We start from the raw sequence: 19,287 nt of genomic DNA on the forward strand, positions 1-19,287 counted from the left end.
ATTTTTCGGAGGAGGATTTCTCTGATTCATATTCTGTTACCTGCCTAGATTGTATGGAGGCCTGGGTAATCCAGCCCAATCAATTATGTTCCGTATGCCGTAATAGAGTGCTCTATTCTCCCATTTGGGAGAGATTAGAGACCGCTGAGCCATCCACATCTGAGGATTCTGTGTCCCGTGAGGTGCGTTCCCTGGAATCCTCTGTTCCTACAGAGGCAGTTGTTCCAAATATTGTTACCCCTTCTCCAGAAGGAAGTTTATTTCTACCAGAGGTTGCTGCACGGTTTTGCATGGCCATATCTTTGGCGTTGGCGCACTTACATCTTTCTGATTGCAAGCAAAGAGCTTTTCTGGGTCCTCTTAACTTGGGGGCATCAGCTGAGACGGGTCTTTCCCCTTGGGAAGCAGTTCCCTCTGAGGCTTCAGGGGTACAGTCTTCAGATGCCCCGCCGGAGGTGAGTTTTGCCTTTAGATTCAGACTGGCATGACTGCGTGTACTGCTGAGGCATGTGTTGGAGGCCTTGGAGGATTTCACTTCTCGTTTGCCACTGGATCCACAGTCTTCTGATTCAGATGTCAAACAGCACTTGACGAGTGGAGGGATGAAGATCCTACTCCTGATGGTCTTTTGTTTGTGTATCTAATCCCAGTTGTTGCTTCCGTCGGAAGTAAAAAAAAAAAAAAAAAAGTTGAGACAATGTTTAAGCCTCAGAGCTTATTTGTTTATCGTTTGTCTAGCCCTGTTAGGGTTTAGAACTTTCAGTTGGCCCTTGAACAGGTCGATCATACCCTGGACATCAGGCTGGTCCTGGTTGGGTACTAGTTCACTCTGTTCTTGGAGTTTTAGATCAGGCATGTTGTATCCTTGACAACAGGCTGGTCCTGTTTGAGTACCAAGTTTGCTTACTTCTTGTTCAGAGGTTGTTTTATACAAGCTATAGGAGCCCTTTCTATCCTAGATGTCAGACTGGTCCTAGTTTATTTCATCTTGGTGGGGCGTCCGATGTTTGGTTCATACTCAATAATAACTATTTGTCCCTGCATAACTTGCCGGTTAGCTGTGATTATGAATCTTGCTATGGCAATATTTTTGTAGTTTCTGAGGTTGTTACTTCCTTTCTCTCTTTCCTTTGGTTGAATGACTGAGGGTTGTGGGAAGGGAAGTGATATTTAACAACTTTGCTGTTGTGCTCGTTGCCTCCTCCTGCTGGCCAGGAGTGATATTCCCAACAGTGATTAATGATGATCCGTGGACTCGTCATGTCAAGAAAGAAATACATTTATCATGAAACATAAATTTAGTTTTTGTTCAATTTTCTGGGTCTCGCAAAGTTCAGAAAGCTAGAGCTGTTACTTTAACAGCTTGGTGTAAAGCTTTAATGCCAATGGCTTATTTGGTTGCAGGGAAAACTCCACTTGAGCACATTACTGATCATCAATGGATAGAACAGATTGCTACTTTTTGGGCCTTTAGCAATGAGGCTTCTATTGATCAGATTTGTAGGGCAGCAACTTGGTCTTCTTTGCCCACTTATTCTTAGTTTTATTATTCTGATGTGCATGCTTCTTCTGAGGCTGCCTTTGGCAGGAAAGTTCTGCGGGGCAATGTGCATGAATAGTAACGTCCTACCTTCACTCTTTGCCGCCCCCCCCCCCCCTTTTTTCTTGTAGACTCCACGGCTTGGGTACTGATTCACACGTGTGATGGCTCATGGAGCCTCCCCATCTGATGAAAGAAAACAAATTTATGCTTATGTGGTGAGTCCACAAGCCCACTTCATTCTTTTTGTTCAGGTGGCGGCAGTACTTGTTTTGCAACTGTTTGCCCTGCTTTATCTTTCCTGCTTTGCTTTTTTTTCGCATCTACTTAACTAGAAGTATGACTGAGGATAATGGGAAGAGATTTAAAGCTCTGGTGTGTTTGGGTCGCTTTTGCCTCCTCCTAGCAATCAGGGTGGTAATATCCCCATATGTGATAGCTTGTGGACTGTCATCATCTGCTGAATGAAAAGAATCGCTTGTAAATCTTGAAATAAGAGTACTTTATTTTCATTGATTTACCATGTTACTTTTAGAATTCCCTCATGAAAGAAATTAGTTTTATCAGGTAAGCATACATTTTGTTTTTAGCTAGATTTCTGAGCTGTTTTTGTTTTACTCTCCAACAGATAAAAGATCAGAGAATGTAGACATCCCACTGAATGACATTGGAACAGGTAATCTATAGTGCTTATTAATAATATAATAAAAATATATGTGCAAACATTCTCACACTGGTGTTTCTTTCCCAACAGAAGATAATATTGACATATTACTTTTATTAAATATTACAAAATTCCAAAAGTAAAGAATTTCAACAGTTATATAAAGAATTAATAGTGGGAATCCTATAAATAACAATTAAAGAAATGTAGTTAAAAGAGATCAGAAATGGGACCAGGCAGGGGTGCCCGTTGTCCCCGCTGCTCTTTGTATTGACCATTGAGCCTTTGGCAACCATGATCAGACAGGCTAATGGAATACAGGGAATGTTGATTCACGATACTATGCAGAAACTCACGCTTTTTGCAGACGACCTCACCCTGTTCATCACAGAACCTGAGACCTCACTGCCGGCAGTTTTTCAATGTTTACGGACATTTGGCGAGATATCATACTATAGACTTAATTACACTAAGACAGAGGCGTTGGCGATAAATCTTTCTGCAGAGCAGCTTGTGTGGCTCAAAGATACTTATCCATTTACTTGGTCCACAACCAAATTAAAGCACCTAGGGGTTATCCTCTCCCCAGACCCGAAGACAGTAATTCGGGCAAATTATGACCCTTTGCTAAAAGAATTTGATACTCTTACCGCAAAATGGGCTAGGTACGAGATATCATGGATTGGGAGAATAGTCAGTAAAGATGTCACTTTTACCCAACGTCACGTACCTTTTTAGGTGTATACCGCTGGCGGTGCGGCAATATATCCTCAGTCGCTTTCAAGCAATTATAAACAGGTTTATCTGGCAGGGCAAGCCCTCGCGGATAGCTATGCAACAACTGCAACGGCCTGTTCTCCATGGGGGGCTGGCGGCACCCAACATATGTAAATACTATAAGGCGGCCATGCTTTCCCATGTGACAGCATGGGGGGGCCCCGTCTGAAGACACCAGGTGGGGACAACTTGAGCAGGCTGTACTCCCCTCGGGCCTGTCGCTAGAAGACCTTATATGGGTCCCTCAACATACAGATGCACTTGTGGGGGTTGAAAATCCTATCATTAAAGCAGATATTAAAATATGGAGGGAACTTCGCGGTTTGGTTCGAGTTGCACCTCACCCATCTCCAGTGCATTCAGTTAGAGCTCTGCTATCCTGTCTGCCGGAGTCACACGCGCAGATGTGGTCTGGTTGGGGTATTAAGCATGTTGGGGATCTCTATACGCCTCGGGGTTTGGCGATCCAGGCTCCGGACTTGTCTGACATAGATATCCCCAAAAAGTTCCACTTTGAATATTTCAGGCTTATATCATTGATGATATCCTGGAAGTTCCAGAAGGGGAAACCCAGAGAATTGACCCAATTTGAAAAAAGGTGGCTCGCGGGCAAGCCTCTTCGTAAGGCTTTGACAATACATTACCAACTCCTATTAGATTCCGAAGGATTTGCGAAAACTTTTCGCATCATGGAATGGAAGAGGGATATGAGGAGGGAGCACAAGGAATCGGAGTGGCAGCAGGCAGTTCAATATACTAGAGCAGCAATTCACTGCGTCACATTGTATGAGCTTTACATAAAATTGGTCCTGCGCTGGCATAGAGTGCCAGTCAGCCTAAATAAGATGTTCTTACAGACCTCAGACAGATGCTGGAGGGGGTGTGGCCAAAGATGTTCTCATTTCCATATTTGGTGGAGCTGTACGGGAGTCCGACACTGCCCTATTCCATTTGGGATTGGGGAAGCTGGCCCAGCCTGCGAGGATGCTATGTGTGGTTATCCTTTTAGCCACGAAATTAGCAATTGCAAGATGTTGGTTGGGAAAAGCACAGGTCACACTCAATATGATACGTGATATCATCGAATACATTCGTTCTATGGAAGAATTCTCTTTAAGATCCGTGGGCAAAGTAGGCTTGCATGGACAGGTTTGGGCACTTTGGGAAACTGGGGGAAAATAGAAAGATATTTAAGATGTAATAGCCCTCGGGAGGAGAGGCCAAGGGGAGCATAGAAGGGGATAGTTACACCCTGTCTTTACCTCTATTCTCCTTTTTACTCCCGGACGCCCTGCAGAACTTTTACTCTTTGACTGTTAAACAAGATATAACTTGCCTGGGTTTAGACAACTTATAATCCTATAGCATTACGCCCCATATTAGCCAAAGCTCGATGAGAGGTTCTATCCCAGGCGAGGCACAAATAAACTCTTAGTTAATTTCTTTTGGTTTCTGTTACTTCAGCTAAAACTGTGGTTTTTGAACTGATCATTGACAGGGATAAGCCCTCAGGTATTAAGCACCACTGTTAGATTATAGGCTTACAGTAGGAAGCTCTGATGCATGTAGTATTCACTGTCTGTTGAAAATGAAGTTATGTAAAAAGAGGTATTATTCATGGCTAAGCAACATCCTCTCTGGATGGAACTCAAGGAATCTACATAATTCTAAGGACGTGTCTGTTATACTGGTCTTTTAAGTTTGTTTTTTCGATGTATGTCATACGGGCATGTTGCCATGATACTCTCATGTAAATGTACTGTTTTATATGTGACTTTACCTCAATAAAAAAGTATTTAAAAAAAAAAAAAAAAAGATTAAAACGTTTTGATTTGGTTGTGGATTTTTTTTTCAGCGGAATTGGCTGTCTTTATTTTATACCTCCCTCTCTAGTGACTCTTGCGTGGCAGTTCCACATCTTGGGTATCTGCTATCCCATACGTCACTAGCTCATGGACTCTTGCTAATTACATGAAAGAAAACATAATTTCTGTAAGAACTTACCTGATAAATTCATTTCTTTCATATTAGCAAGAGTCCATGAGGCCCACCCTTTTTGTGGTGGTTATGATTTTTTTGTATAAAGCACAATTATTCCAATTCCTTATTTTTGATGCTTTCGCTCTTTCTTATCACCCCACTTCTTGGCTATTCGTTAAACTGAATTGTGGGTGTGGTGAGGGGTGTATTTATAGGCATTTTGAGGTTTGGGAAACTTTGCCCCTCCTGGTAGGAATGTATATCCCATACGTCACTAGCTCATGGACTCTTGCTAATATGAAAGAAATGAATTTATCAGGTAAGTTCTTACATAAATTATGTTTTTCCATAGGTACAGGCGGATTGGTTTGAGGGTTTGAATCTGGGTGTGGTCTTCTCTTTCTCTTATAGGACTGTTCCAAATGGGAACGTTCTGCTCTTCTTTCCCTGAGTCTTCTATCGATGATGGTAGCTGTTTTAATAAGTTCTTCAAGAGTAGGGGGTAGCTCTGTCCTTGAGAGTTCATCCTTTAGGTTCTCAGAGAGATTGTCTAAACTGATTTCTCAGACTGTCATTCCACTGGGAGTCACAGGCCCATTTTTTAAATTCTATAACATAATCTTCAACGGGTCTTTTCCCTTGTTTGACTGCCCTTAGAGCAGTTTCTGCCCTGAATTGACTATCCACATCCTGGTATAATGATGAAATTGCTGAGAAAAATTGTTGCAAAGAATTTAGGATTGGCTCTTGGTTTTCAATAAAGGTGTTGGCCCAGGTTCTGGCATCCCCACGTAGGTACGATATGACTGTACAAACTTTAATGTGCTCAGAATGGTAAGTTTTTGGTTTCATCATAAACAATAGAGTACATGCAATTTTAAAATCTTTAAATTGGGATCTGTCCCCAGAGAATGTATCTGGGGGGCTAATTGAGGGTTCAGGGGCCTCTGGGATGTTATGAGCAGAGGTTAATATAGTAAGAGTTGCCTTTAAATGTTGAAATTCATGTTGTAGGCCCTGGGTAAGTATGTCAAATGTGTGAGTCAAATTCAGGATGTGCGTGTTCATTTCAGCAGGTTCCATGCTGCTTAAATATAAATTTTGAAAGAACACAATTCAAAAGGGTTTTTTTTTTTTTTGTTTGTTTTTTTGTCTTTTTGTTTTTTTTTACACAATATATATATATATATATATATATATATATATATATATATATATATATATATATATATACGTTTTTATTTCAGGATTAGGTATTCTGTCATATCAGAGTTTGTTAGCAGTAGTTGTTAGAGTGGAATCATTGACAAGAGACCACACCAAAGGAAACTGCAGATTGATTTAAATATCAGTAGCAGTATGTCTGAGAATGCAGGCAAGACTGCTAGTAATAGCTGGTTAATTAAGGGTTAACATTACTGGCTAACAGCTGATACTAATGTTGTAGGCAGATGTAAAAACATTATCTGAACAGAGGGGCAGCCAGGAGATTAACGGAAATAAACAATCTCTGCATTAGATTAGCAGTTCATGAATAGCAGTAAGTGACAAATTTAGTTTGTTAATTGCAGTCCATTTAAGCAACAGGTTATAACAAGTTGATGAATAGTGTGTGCTGTTAGCAAAAAGGAGAACTAGCAAGATTTGTTGTGCAACAGATTATAGCAAGCACAGACTTTGTGTGAGCAAATGAGCAGCAGACATAAGCATAGATTGTAAGGGATACAACTTATTTTAGGGAAGGAAATCAGTCCTGTAGAGGAGATTCATAGGGCAGTGATTGCCAGCAATAATTCAGTAGAATAAGGGTTAAAGGCTTTTCAAGCCAGCAGCAGTGGAACAGTGCAGCTTCAGTGTGGAGTGTCCTGCAGTTATAGAGAAACTGAAAGTGAACCCGGAAGCAGTGGAGAAAGACTGCAGCTCCTGTAGATGAAAGCAGCTGTTACAGACTGTGGAACAGCAGCAGTCTGTAGTTGATTGGCTTCAGTAAGTAGCACAGGAAGGATACTCTCTGCAATTGAAGATACCTAAGCAGAGTGTTAGGGGAAGTGCTGGCTTAAATAGGCTGAAGGAGGAGGGCCATACTTAAAGGGGCAGTAAGTTAGAGCATTACAACTGTGCTCGTGCACGTGAAGTTATCTGGGAGCAGGCACTGATTGGCTAAACTGCAAGTCTGTCAAAAGAACTGAAATAAAGGGGCAGTTTGCAGAGGCTTAGATACAAGATAATCACAGAGGTTAAAAGTATATTATTATAACTGTGTTGGTTATGCAAAACTGGGGAATGAGTAATTAAGGGATTATCTATCGTTTAAAACAATAAAAATTCTGGTATTTTTACACGGTCTACACTGTCCCTTTAAGACGGCAGATTTTTTTGGTATAAACCTCAGGCACCTCTATACCCTTGTGTTATCATCTTTTTCCATTTTCCTTTGGCCGAATGACTGGGGATTATGGATAAGGGAAGTGACACTTAACAGCTCTGCTTGGGTACTCATTACCTCTTCCTGCTGGCCAGGAGTTGAATTCCCACTAGTAATTAGAATGAAATCGTGGACTCTCCATGCCTGGAAAGAGAGAAATTTATCAGGTATGCATAAATTTTGTTTTCTTCCACGGACTGGACTCTCTCTCCCCCTCCCTCTCAAGACATGCTATGTGCATGCTATGTACATTTAGGACTCTGCTGGGTGCCGTGCATTCACACAGCTTAGGAATGTTAGTGGTAACATTTGAACAGTAGACTTTTTTACATAGAAAGCATGTTAATAAAATGTATTTCAGCAACAGATTCTTAACAAAAACTACAGCACAAGCTCTGTCTACATAACAGTAAGTGAGTTCTGCAGCTGTGCTTCCTATATGCATACATTATAGGGAGATATGCTGTGTGTGTCATGTGACTGCATTGAGTCACATGACTGCTGTGCCCCAGTGTAATGTATGTTACAATATGGCACCTGGCACCCTGCATGGGAGAATCAAACACCTTATTAGTATTCATATTCAAGACAATCTTTTCCAACACTTTGGTGTAAGCTGAACAAATAAAGCAGACAACAGTGATTACTTTATTTTAATTTATAAGAAAACATTTGTTTTATTGATTTTCATCAGGTGTTAAAGTGAATGTCAATTTAGATGAATCGGTGCCCGTTTTTTTATAATCCTAGTAAAAACAAGGGCACTTTAATTCATCAAAATTTACATTTCACTTGTTGTCTTCAAATACTTACCTTTTAATCTTCAAAGCCGCTCCAGCGATTCCCCGGCTGTCGGAAGCCTCTTCATACGTCAGAAATTACGAATCTGGCTTCCTCCAATCATGGCTTCCCCCCCTGGAGGAATCTTTGCCTGAGGCAACGCCGTGATTGGAGGAAGCCAGAGTCGTCATTTTGGACGGGTGAAGGAAGCGCTGCAGCGGCTGTCAGGATTAAAAGGTAAGTATTTGAAGAAAACCAGTGAAATGTAAATTTTGATTAATGAAAGTGCCCTTGTTTTTAATAGGATTATAAAAAAACGGGCACCGATTCATCTAAATTGACATTCACTTTGTGTCCCTTTAACAGCTCTTTGCCTCCTCCTGCTGGCCAAGAGTGAATATCCAACTAGTAATTAGAATGATTTGTGGAAATTTATCAGGTAAGCATACATTTTGTTTTTTCTTATATTTTTAGAAATAATATCCCTAATTATAAGTTATTGAATACTATTATTTTATTGATTAGAAATATATTGGTAAAATGGAAAGCCAAATACTCCACGAAATGTAATGAATTTAAAAAAGTTATAAAAATATTTTTTTTTCAGAAGTGGGGAAAGAATTATATTTAATTATAATTCTGACTATATTCTAGAAAGTGGATTCAGAATAAACTCTAGCCCTATAGGTTAAATCCATATGAGAAAAAAAAAAGTTCATGAGGCAATTATAGGCAAGCGATAAAGCAGTGAAAGTTCTGTTGGTCAGGCAGCGAGCAATCAGTGCTTAAATAAACTCTGAACATTTCTGTAATTCATATGAGTGGAAAAGTCCCTTAAAGGGACATTGTACACTAGATTTTTCTTTATATATTTATTTTGTAGATGATCCATTTATATCTGGGGGTGTTTTTGTAAAAATGTATAATTTTGTTAATTTTTAAATAACATTGTGCTGATTTTCCTAACAAAGCCCCAAAGTTTTATATTTATACTGATTTGTACAGACTCCTACTGGAGGGTCTCAGCCCATTTCAATGGGTATCGCAGCCTAACCTCATCAACAGTGCTAAATTCTTCTAAGTAAGTTTTTAAAAGGTTTTATACTGGATTTTTATATATGTATCTCTGCATGCTCTTCTTTATAGTAGTGTCTATTATATGCAGATATATGAAAATTGGTTTATACTGTCCTTTTAAGGATGGACTTTTAGCTTGTGCATAGTTGCAGTTATTTTATACTAGTTTTCTCAGTGCAAAAGCTTTTTGAGATTTTCAAATTTATGTAATTTTTCTCTGTAAAATTACATGTAAATAATAGGATTTTCTTTTGACAGACCAATACTTTCATAATGGGGACAATAGTACTCGTCACCTAAACCGTTCAGGAGATGTCGCTGAATTGGAGCCTTTAAAGGTAACAATTATATAAATCATCTAACTTACTATTCATTCTGTGATTTGCTATTACAGTTGCATAATCTGTTGCTTTGATAGGATCGGTCCCTTAGTGCTGGAGGATCTCTGGATCTTGGGGATGCTGAGGACCAGCCAGTCTGATATAAAGGTATCTTAACTTGTGTATGTACAATTACTAATCTTATTTAGTTAACCTATTTTCATTGTCTTCTGTGTTTTGAATTTGTGTTATGAGATCTTGAATATGCTTTTGTATTAAGATCATCCATGTTCATTTTGCTTGCTTTGCAGAATAACGCTTCCAGATGACTGGTACCTGGAACTGATGGACTGGAAATTATTTTTGGTTCTCCTCCCCCACTGCCCATTTTTTCTGTTTTATTTCATTTTCTAATGCCTCTTCTTTGTTGATCAAATTGGAATGTAAATTGCTAAAACCTTTCTGGACAGAGGCTAGCCGGTGAGAAATTGTGAAAACACTGGAATTAAACTATACTGACTGGAATGGACTGTAAATACAAGGACACTAACATATGACAAGGCTATTATCGTGACATACTATCTTTTGTGACAGAGGGTGGGTGGCCCAATATACAGATTTAAATACTTTATTTTCTTACTTATATATATATATATATATATATATATATATATATATATATATATATATATATATTTACACACACACATATAATCATATACACGTAATCTCGCACATTTTTAGTTGTTTTTTTCCCTGGGTGACTTACTTTCATGTTAGTTTTAGATAATTTTGTCTTTGAACTTGTTGATTTTGCGTTTTTTAAATCACCAGTGGCCTTCTCTTTGGGGACTATAAGGGAGTGGCTGTGTAATGAACTCCCAAACCCCTTTTGCTTACCACAAAACTTTCATAATAATCTGATGCCAAGGATTTTTTATAAATAAAATTTTTATGACAATCGTTTAAAATGAATAAAACCATATTTCTTTTATAGTTTGAGAGTGTGTGTGTATGTATGTACAGTGTGTGTGTATATATATATATATATATATATATATATATATATATATTGTGTGTGTGTCCTTTTTGATATAGGTACTGTGTCACACAGTATTTTGCCCAGCATACTTTGTTGACATAATACCTACCTACCTCGAGCACAAAGCCAGAAGGTTGTGTACAACTTTCTGAATCTCTGTAACAATCTTGCAGTGGTGTTGGGGGGGCGTTAGGAAGGTAGGTGGGTGGGCGGTTCATCTCACTATAGCACAGTGATGTAAGGTCAGAGGTTGGTGAGGCACTGACTATGATACGCCAGAGAAACACATATGAAACTGGGGAATGGGTAATAAAGGGATTATCTATCGTTTAAAACAATAAAAATTCTGGTATTTTTACACTGTCTACACTGTCCCTTTAAGACGGGAGATTTTTTGGTATAAACCTCAGGCACCTCTATACCCTTGTGTTATCATCCTTTTCCATTTTCTGTTGGCCGAATGACTGGGGATTATGAATAAGGGAAGTGACACTTAACAGCTCTGCTTGGGTACTCATTACCTCCTCCTGCTGGCCAGGAGTTGAATTCCCACTAGTAATTAGAATGAAATCGTGGACTCTCCATGCCTGGAAAGAAGAGAAATTTATCAGGTATGCATAAATTTAGTTTTTTTTTCACGGACTGGATTCTCTCTCCCCCTCCCTCTCAAGACATGCTATGTGCATGCTATGTACATTTAGGACGCTGCTGGGTGCCGTGCATTCACACAGCTTAGGAATGTTAGTGGTAACATTTGAACAGTAGACTTTTTACATAGAAAGCATATTAATAAAATGTATTTCAGCAACAGATTCTTAACAAAAACTACAGCACAAGCTCTGTCTACATAACAGTAAGTGAGTGCTGCAGCTGTGCTTCCTATATGCATACATTATAGGGAGATATGCTGTGTGTGTCATGTGACTGCATTGTGTCACATGACTGCTGTGCCCCAGTGTAATGTATGTTACAATATGGCACCTGGCACCCTGCATGGGAGAATCAAACACCTTATTAGTATTCATATTCAAGACAATCTTTTCCAACACTTTGGTGTAAGCTGAACAAATAAAGCAGACAACAGTGATTACTTTATTTTCATTTATAAGAAAACATTAGTTTCTTTCATGTAATTAGCAAGAGTCCATGAGCTAGTGACGTATGGGATATACATTCCTACCAGGAGGGGCAAAGTTTCCCAAACCTCAAAATGCCTATAAATACACCCCTCACCACACCCACAATTCAGTTTTACAAACTTTGCCTCCGATGGAGGTGGTGAAGTAAGTTTGTGCTAGATTCTACGTTGATATGCGCTCCGCAGCAAGTTGGAGCCCGGTTTTCCTCTCAGCGTGCAGTGAATGTCAGAGGGATGTGAGGAGAGTATTGCCTATTTGAATGCAGTGATCTCCTTCTACGGGGTCTATTTCATAGGTTCTCTGTTATCGGTCGTAGAGATTCATCTCTTACCTCCCTTTTCAGATCGACGATATACTCTTATATATACCATTACCTCTGCTGATTCTCGTTTCAGTACTGGTTTGGCTTTCTACAAACATGTAGATGAGTGTCCTGGGGTAAGTAAATCTTATTTTCTGTGACACTCTAAGCTATGGTTGGGCACTTTGTTTATAAAGTTCTAAATATATGTATTCAAACATTTATTTGCCTTGACTCAGAATGTTCAACTTTCCTTATTTTTCAGACAGTCAGTTTCATATTTGGGATAATGCATTTGATTTAATCATTTTTTCTTACCTTCAAAAATTTGACTATTTTCCCTGTGGGCTGTTAGGCTCGCGGGGGCTGAAAATGCTTCATTTTATTGCGTCATTCTTGGCGCGGACTTTTTTGGCGCAAAAATTCTTTTCCGTTTCCGGCGTCATACGTGTCGCCGGAAGTTGCGTCATTTTTTGACGTTATTTTGCGCCAAAAATGTCGGCGTTCCGGATGTGGTGTCATTTTTGGCGCCAAAAAGCATTTAGGCGCCAAATAATGTGGGCGTCTTATTTGGCGCTAAAAAATATGGGCGTCGCTTTTGTCTCCACATTATTTAAGTCTCATTTTTCATTGCTTCTGGTTGCTAGAAGCTTGTTCTTTGGCATTTTTTCCCATTCCTGAAACTGTCATTTAAGGAATTTGATCAATTTTGTATATGTTGTTGTTTTTTCTCTTACATATTGCAAGATGTCTCACGTTGCATCTGAGTCAGAAGATACTACAGGAAAATCGCTGTCTAGTGCTGGATCTACCAAAGCTAAGTGTATCTGCTGTAAACTTTTGGTAGCTATTCCTCCAGCTGTTGTTTGTATTGATTGTCATGATAAACTTGTTAATGCAGATAATATTTCCTTTAGTAAAGTACCATTGCCTGTTGCAGTTCCTTCAACATCTAAGGTGCAGAATGTTCCTGATAACATAAGAGATTTTGTTTCTGAATCCATAAAGAAGGCTATGTCTGTTATTTCTCCTTCTAGTAAACGTAAAAAATCTTTTAAAACTTCTCTCCCTACAGATGAATTTTTAAATGAACATCATCATTCTGATTCTGATGACTCTTCTGGTTCAGAGGATTCTGTCTCAGAGGTTGATGCTGATAAATCTTCATATTTATTTAAAATGGAATTTATTCGTTCCTTACTTAAAGAAGTTCTAATTGCTTTAGAAATAGAGGATTCTGGTCCTCTTGATACTAATTCTAAATGTTTGGATAAGGTATTTAAATCTCCTGTGGTTATTCCAGAAGTTTTTCCTGTTCCTAATGCTATTTCTGCAGTAATTCCCAAAGAATGGGATAAATTGGGTAATTCATTTACTCCTTCTAAACGTTTTAAGCAATTATATCCTGTGCCGTCTGACAGATTAGAATTTTGGGACAAAATCCCTAAAGTTGATGGGGCTATTTCTACCCTTGCTAAACGTACTACTATTCCTACGTCAGATGGTACTTCGTTTAAGGATCCTTTAGATAGGAAAATTGAATCCTTTCTAAGAAAAGCTTATCTGTGTTCAGGTAATCTTCTTAGACCTGCTATATCTTTGGCTGATGTTGCTGCAGCTTCAACTTTTTGGTTGGAAACCTTAGCGCAACAAGTAACGCATCATGATTCTCATGATATTATTATTCTTCTTCAGCATGCTAATAATTTTATCTGTGATGCCATCTTTGATATTATCAGAGTTGATGTCAGGTTTATGTCTCTAGCTATTTTAGCTAGAAGAGCTTTATGGCTTAAGACTTGGAATGCTGATATGGCTTCTAAATCAACTCTACTTTCCATTTCTTTCCAGGGTAACAAATTATTTGGTTCTCAGTTGGATTCTATTATTTCAACTGTTACTGGTGGGAAAGGAACTTTTTTACCACAGGATAAAAAATCTAAGGGTAAAAACAGAGCTAATAATCGTTTTCGTTCCTTTCGTTTCAACAAAGAACAAAAACCTGATCCTTCATCCTCAGGAGCAGTTTGTTTGGAAACCATCTCCAATCTGGAATAAATCCAAGCCAGCTAGAAAGGCAAAGCCTGCTTCTAAGTCCACATGAAGGTGCGGCCCTCATTCCAGCTCAGCTGGTAGGGGGCAGGTTACGTTTTTTCAAAGAAATTTGGATCAATTCTGTTCACAATCTTTGGATTCAGAACATTGTTTCAGAAGGGTACAGAATTGGTTTCAAGATGAGACCTCCTGCAAAGAGATTTTTTCTTTCCCGTGTCCCAGTAAATCCAGTAAAAGCTCAAGCATTTCTGAATTGTGTTTCAGATCTAGAGTTGACTGGAGTAATTATGCCAGTTCCAGTTCAGGAACAGGGGATGGGGTTTTATTCAAATCTCTTCATTGTACCAAAGAAGGAGAATTCCTTCAGACCAGTTCTGGATCTAAAAATATTGAATCGTTATGTAAGGATACCAACGTTCAAGATGGTAACTGTAAGGACTATCTTGCCTTTTGTTCAGCAAGGGAATTATATGTCCACAATAGATTTACAGGATGCATATCTGCATATTCCGATTCATCCGGATCATTATCGGTTCCTGAGATTCTCTTTTCTGGACAACCATTACCAGTTTGTGGCTCTGCCGTTTGGCCTTACTACAGCTCCAAGAATTTTTACAAAGGTTCTCGGTGCCCTTCTGTCTGTAATCAGAGAACAGGGTATTGTGGTATTTCCTTATTTGGACGATATCTTGGTACTTGCTCAGTCTTTACATTTAGCAGAATTTCATACGAATCGACTTGTGTTGTTTCTTCAAGATCATGGTTGGAGGATCAATTTACCAAAAAGTTCATTGATTCCTCAGACAAGGGTAACCTTTCTGGGTTTCCAAATAGATTCAGTGTCCATGACTCTGTCTTTAACAGACAAGAGGCGTCTAAAACTGATGGCAGCTTGTCGAAACCTTCAGTCACAATCATTCCCTTCGGTAGCCTTATGCATGGAAATTCTAGGTCTTATGACTGCTGCATCGGACGCGATCCCCTTTGCTCGTTTTCACATGCGACCTCTTCAGCTTTGTATGCTGAATCAATGGTGCAAGGATTACACAAAGATATCTCAATTAATATCTTTAAAACCGATTGTTCGACACTCTCTAACGTGGTGGACAGATCACCATCGTTTAATTCAGGGGGCTTCTTTTGTGCTTCCGACCTGGACTGTAATTTCTACAGATGCAAGTCTCACAGGTTGGGGAGCTGTGTGGGGATCTCTGACGGCACAAGAAGTTTGGGAATCTCAGGAGGTGAGATTACCGATCAATATTTTGGAACTCCGTGCAATTTTCAGAGCTCTTCAGTTTTGGCCTCTTCTGAAGAGAGAATCGTTCATTTGTTTTCAGACAGACAATGTCACAACTGTGGCATACATCAATCATCAAGGAGGAACTCACAGTCCTCTGGCTATGAAAGAAGTATCTCGAATTTTGGTTTGGGCGGAATCCAGCTCCTGTCTAATCTCTGCGGTTCATATCCCAGGTGTAGACAATTGGGAAGCGGATTATCTCATTCGCCAAACGTTGCATCCGGGCGAATGGTCTCTTCACCCAGAGGTATTTCTTCAGATCGTTCAAATGTGGGAACTTCCAGAAATAGATTTGATGGCGTCCCATCTAAACAAGAAACTTCCCAGGTATCTGTCCAGATCCCGGGATCCTCAGGCGGAGGCAGTGGATGCATTATCACTTCCTTGGATGTATTATCCTGCCTATATCTTTCCGCCTCTAGTTCTTCTTCCAAGAGTAATCTCCAAGATTCTGAAGGAATGCTCGTTTGTTCTGCTGGTAGCTCCGGCATGGCCTCACAGGTTTTGGTATGCGGATCTTGTCCGGATGGCCTCTTGCCAACCGTGGACTCTTCCGTTAAGACCAGACCTTCTGTCACAAGGTCCTTTTTTCCATCAGGATCTGAAATCCTTAAATTTAAAGGTATGGAGATTGAACGCTTGATTCTTCGTCAAAGAGGTTTCTCTGACGCTGTGATTAATACTATGTTACAGGCTCGTAAATCTGTATCTAGAGAGATATATTATAGAGTCTGGAAGACTTATATTTCTTGGTGTATTTCTCATCATTTTTCTTGGCATTCTTTTAGAATTCCGAGAATTTTACAGTTTCTTCAGGATGGTTTAGATAAAGGTTTGTCCGCAAGTTCCTTGAAAGGACAAATCTCTGCTCTTTCTGTTCTTTTTCACAGAAAGATTGCTATTCTTCCTGATATTCATTGTTTTGTACAAGCTTTGGTTCGTATAAAACCTGTCATTAAGTCAATTTCTCCTCCTTGGAGTTTGAATTTGGTTCTGGGGGCTCTTCAAGCTCCTCCGTTTGAACCTATGCATTCATTGGACATTAAATTACTTTCTTGGAAAGTTTTGTTCCTTTTGGCCATCTCTTCTGCCAGAAGAGTTTCTGAATTATCTGCTCTTTCTTGTGAGTCTCCTTTTCTGATTTTTCATCAGGATAAGGCGGTGTTGCGAACTTTTTGAATTTTTACCTAAAGTTGTGAATTCCAACAACATTAGTAGAGAAATTGTGGTTCCTTCATTATGTCCTAATCCTAAGAATTCTAAGGAGAAATCGTTGCATTCTTTGGATGTTGTTAGAGCTTTGAAATATTATGTTTAAGCTACTAAATCTTTCAGAAAGACTTCTAGTCTATTTGTTATCTTTTCCGGTTCTAGAAAAGGCCAGAAAGCTTCTGCCATTTCTTTGGCATCTTGGTTGAAATCTTTAATTCATCTTGCCTATGTTGAGTCGGGTAAAACTCCGCCTCAGAGAATTACAGCTCATTCTACTAGGTCAGTTTCTACTTCCTGGGCGTTTAGGAATGAAGCTTCGGTTGATCAGATTTGCAAAGCAGCAACTTGGTCCTCTTTGCATACTTTTACTAAATTCTACCATTTTGATGTATTTTCTTCTTCTGAAGCAGTTTTTGGTAGAAAAGTACTTCAGGCAGCGGTTTCAGTTTGAATCTTCTGCTTATGTTTTTCGTTAAACTTTATTTTGGGTGTGGATTATTTTCAGCAGGAATTTGCTGTCTTTATTTTATCCCTCCCTCTCTAGTGACTCTTGTGTGGAAAGATCCACATCTTGGGTAATCATTATCCCATACGTCACTAGCTCATGGACTCTTGCTAATTACATGAAAGAAAACATAATTTATGTAAGAACTTACCTGATAAATTCATTTCTTTCATATTAGCAAGAGTCCATGAGGCCCGCCCTTTTTTGTGGTGGTTATGATTTTGTATAAAGCACAATTATTCCAATTCCTTATTTTATATGCTTTCGCACTTTTTTATCACCCCACTTCTTGGCTATTCGTTAAACTGAATTGTGGGTGTGGTGAGGGGTGTATTTATAGGCATTTTGAGGTTTGGGAAACTTTGCCCCTCCTGGTAGGAATGTATATCCCATACGTCACTAGCTCATGGACTCTTGCTAATATGAAAGAAATGAATTTATTAGGTAAGTTCTTACATAAATTATGTTTTTATTGATTTTCATCAGGTGTTAAAGTGAATGTCAATTTAGATGAATCGGTGCCCGATTTTTAATAATCCTAGTAAAAACAATGGCACTTTAATTCATAAAAATTTACATTTCACTTGTTTTCTTCAAATACTTACCTTTTAATCTTCACAGCCGCTCCAGAGATTCCCCAGCTGTCGGAAGCCTCTTCATACATCAGAAATGACGAATCTGGCTTCCTCCAATCATGGCTTCCCCCCCTGGGGGAATCTTTGCCTGAGGCAACGCCGTGATTGGAGGAAGCCGGAGTCGTCATTTTGGACGGGTGGAGGAAGCACTGCATCGGCTGTCAGGATTAAAAGGTAAGTATTTGAAGAAAACCAGTGAAATGTAAATTTTGATGAAATAAAGTGCCCTTGTTTTTAATAGGATTATAAAAAACCGGGCAACGATTCATCTAAATTGACATTCACTTTAAGTGTCCCTTTAACAGCTCTGCTCTCTTTCATGTAATTTGCAAGAGTCCATGAGCTAGTGACGTATGGGATATACAATCCTATCAGGAGGGGCAAAGTTTCCCAAACCTCAAATGCCTATAAATACACCCCTCACCACACCCACAATTCAGTTTTACAAACTTTGCCTCCTATGGAGGTGGTGAAGCAAGCTTGTGCTAAGATTTCTACGTTGACATGCGCTTCTCAGCATTTTGAAGCCCGATTCCTCTCAGAGTACAGCGAATGTCAGAGGTACGTAAAGAGAGTATCACCTATTGAATGCAATGATTTTCCTAAAGGGGGTCTATTTCATAGGTTCTCTGTTATCGGTCGTAGACCTTTTCAGATCGACGATATACTCTCATATACCATTACCTCTACTGATAACTGTTTCAGTACTGGTTTGGCTATCTACTATATGTGGATGGGTGTCTTTTTTGGTAAGTATGTTTTTTATTGCTTAAGACACCCCAGCTATGGTCTGGCACTTTATGCATTTGTATAAAGTTCTAAATATATGTATTGTACTTATATTTGCCATGAGTCAGGTTCATGTATTTCCTTGTGCAAGACTGTCAGTTTCATAACTTAGGGAAAATAAACATATTAAGAAATATTTTTCTTACCTGGGGTTTAGCCTTTTTTTCAATTGACTACTTCAAATTGCGGGCAGTATTAGGCCCGCGGGTGCGCCATATGCTAGACTTTATTGCGTCATTTTTGGCGCGAGAATTTTTTGGCGCGAAAAGTACGTCCGTGGACGCAAGTTCGTCATTTCCGGCGTCGTAGTTGACGCCGATGCCTTACACACGGTTGCGTCGTTAGTGACGCGTGTGTCATTTCCGGATATTGTTGGCGCCAAAAAATGTTCAGTTACGTTGTGCGTCATACTTGGCGCCAAATTTTTTCATTCATTTAATACCCCATTGCTATTTGCCTCTTGCCTTTTTCTATCTCAGAGGGCTATGCTGTTTGCATTTTTTTTCCCATTCCTGAAACTGTCATATAAGGAAATTGACAAATTTTGCTTTATATGTTGTTTTTTATTTTACATTTTACAAGATGTATCAATCTGATCCTGCCTCAGAAGTATCTGTTGGAACTTTGCTGCCTGATGTCGGTTCTACTAAAGCTAAGTGGATTATATTTCCAAATATCATTGTATTTGGTTATCATGATAAACTTTTACATGCAGATATTGTGTCCATATGTAAATAGTACAT

The 19,287-nt window shown here is 39.2% G+C and overlaps 1 protein-coding gene across 2 annotated transcripts in view; it reads left to right on the forward strand.

Annotated features, from left to right (window-relative positions):
* Positions 1 to 10,543, forward strand: part of CTNND1 (catenin delta 1) — a 444,281-nt gene extending 433,738 nt beyond the window's left edge. The window contains exons 15-18 of one of the 2 annotated variants that reach the window (XM_053692333.1): positions 2,169 to 2,216; positions 9,502 to 9,581; positions 9,662 to 9,731; positions 9,875 to 10,543. In XM_053692333.1, coding sequence (XP_053548308.1) covers positions 2,169 to 2,216; positions 9,502 to 9,581; positions 9,662 to 9,724 — 191 coding nt within the window. In that variant the 3' untranslated portion in view covers positions 9,725 to 9,731; positions 9,875 to 10,543. The remainder of the gene's footprint in view (positions 1 to 2,168; positions 2,217 to 9,501; positions 9,582 to 9,661; positions 9,732 to 9,874) is intronic. The other variant, XM_053692334.1, reaches the window with a different exon arrangement.
* Positions 10,544 to 19,287: the final 8,744 nt, after the last annotated feature.

This window comes from Bombina bombina, chromosome 9 (genome assembly GCF_027579735.1).
Source record: "Bombina bombina isolate aBomBom1 chromosome 9, aBomBom1.pri, whole genome shotgun sequence".
Taxonomy (NCBI): domain Eukaryota; kingdom Metazoa; phylum Chordata; class Amphibia; order Anura; family Bombinatoridae; genus Bombina; species Bombina bombina.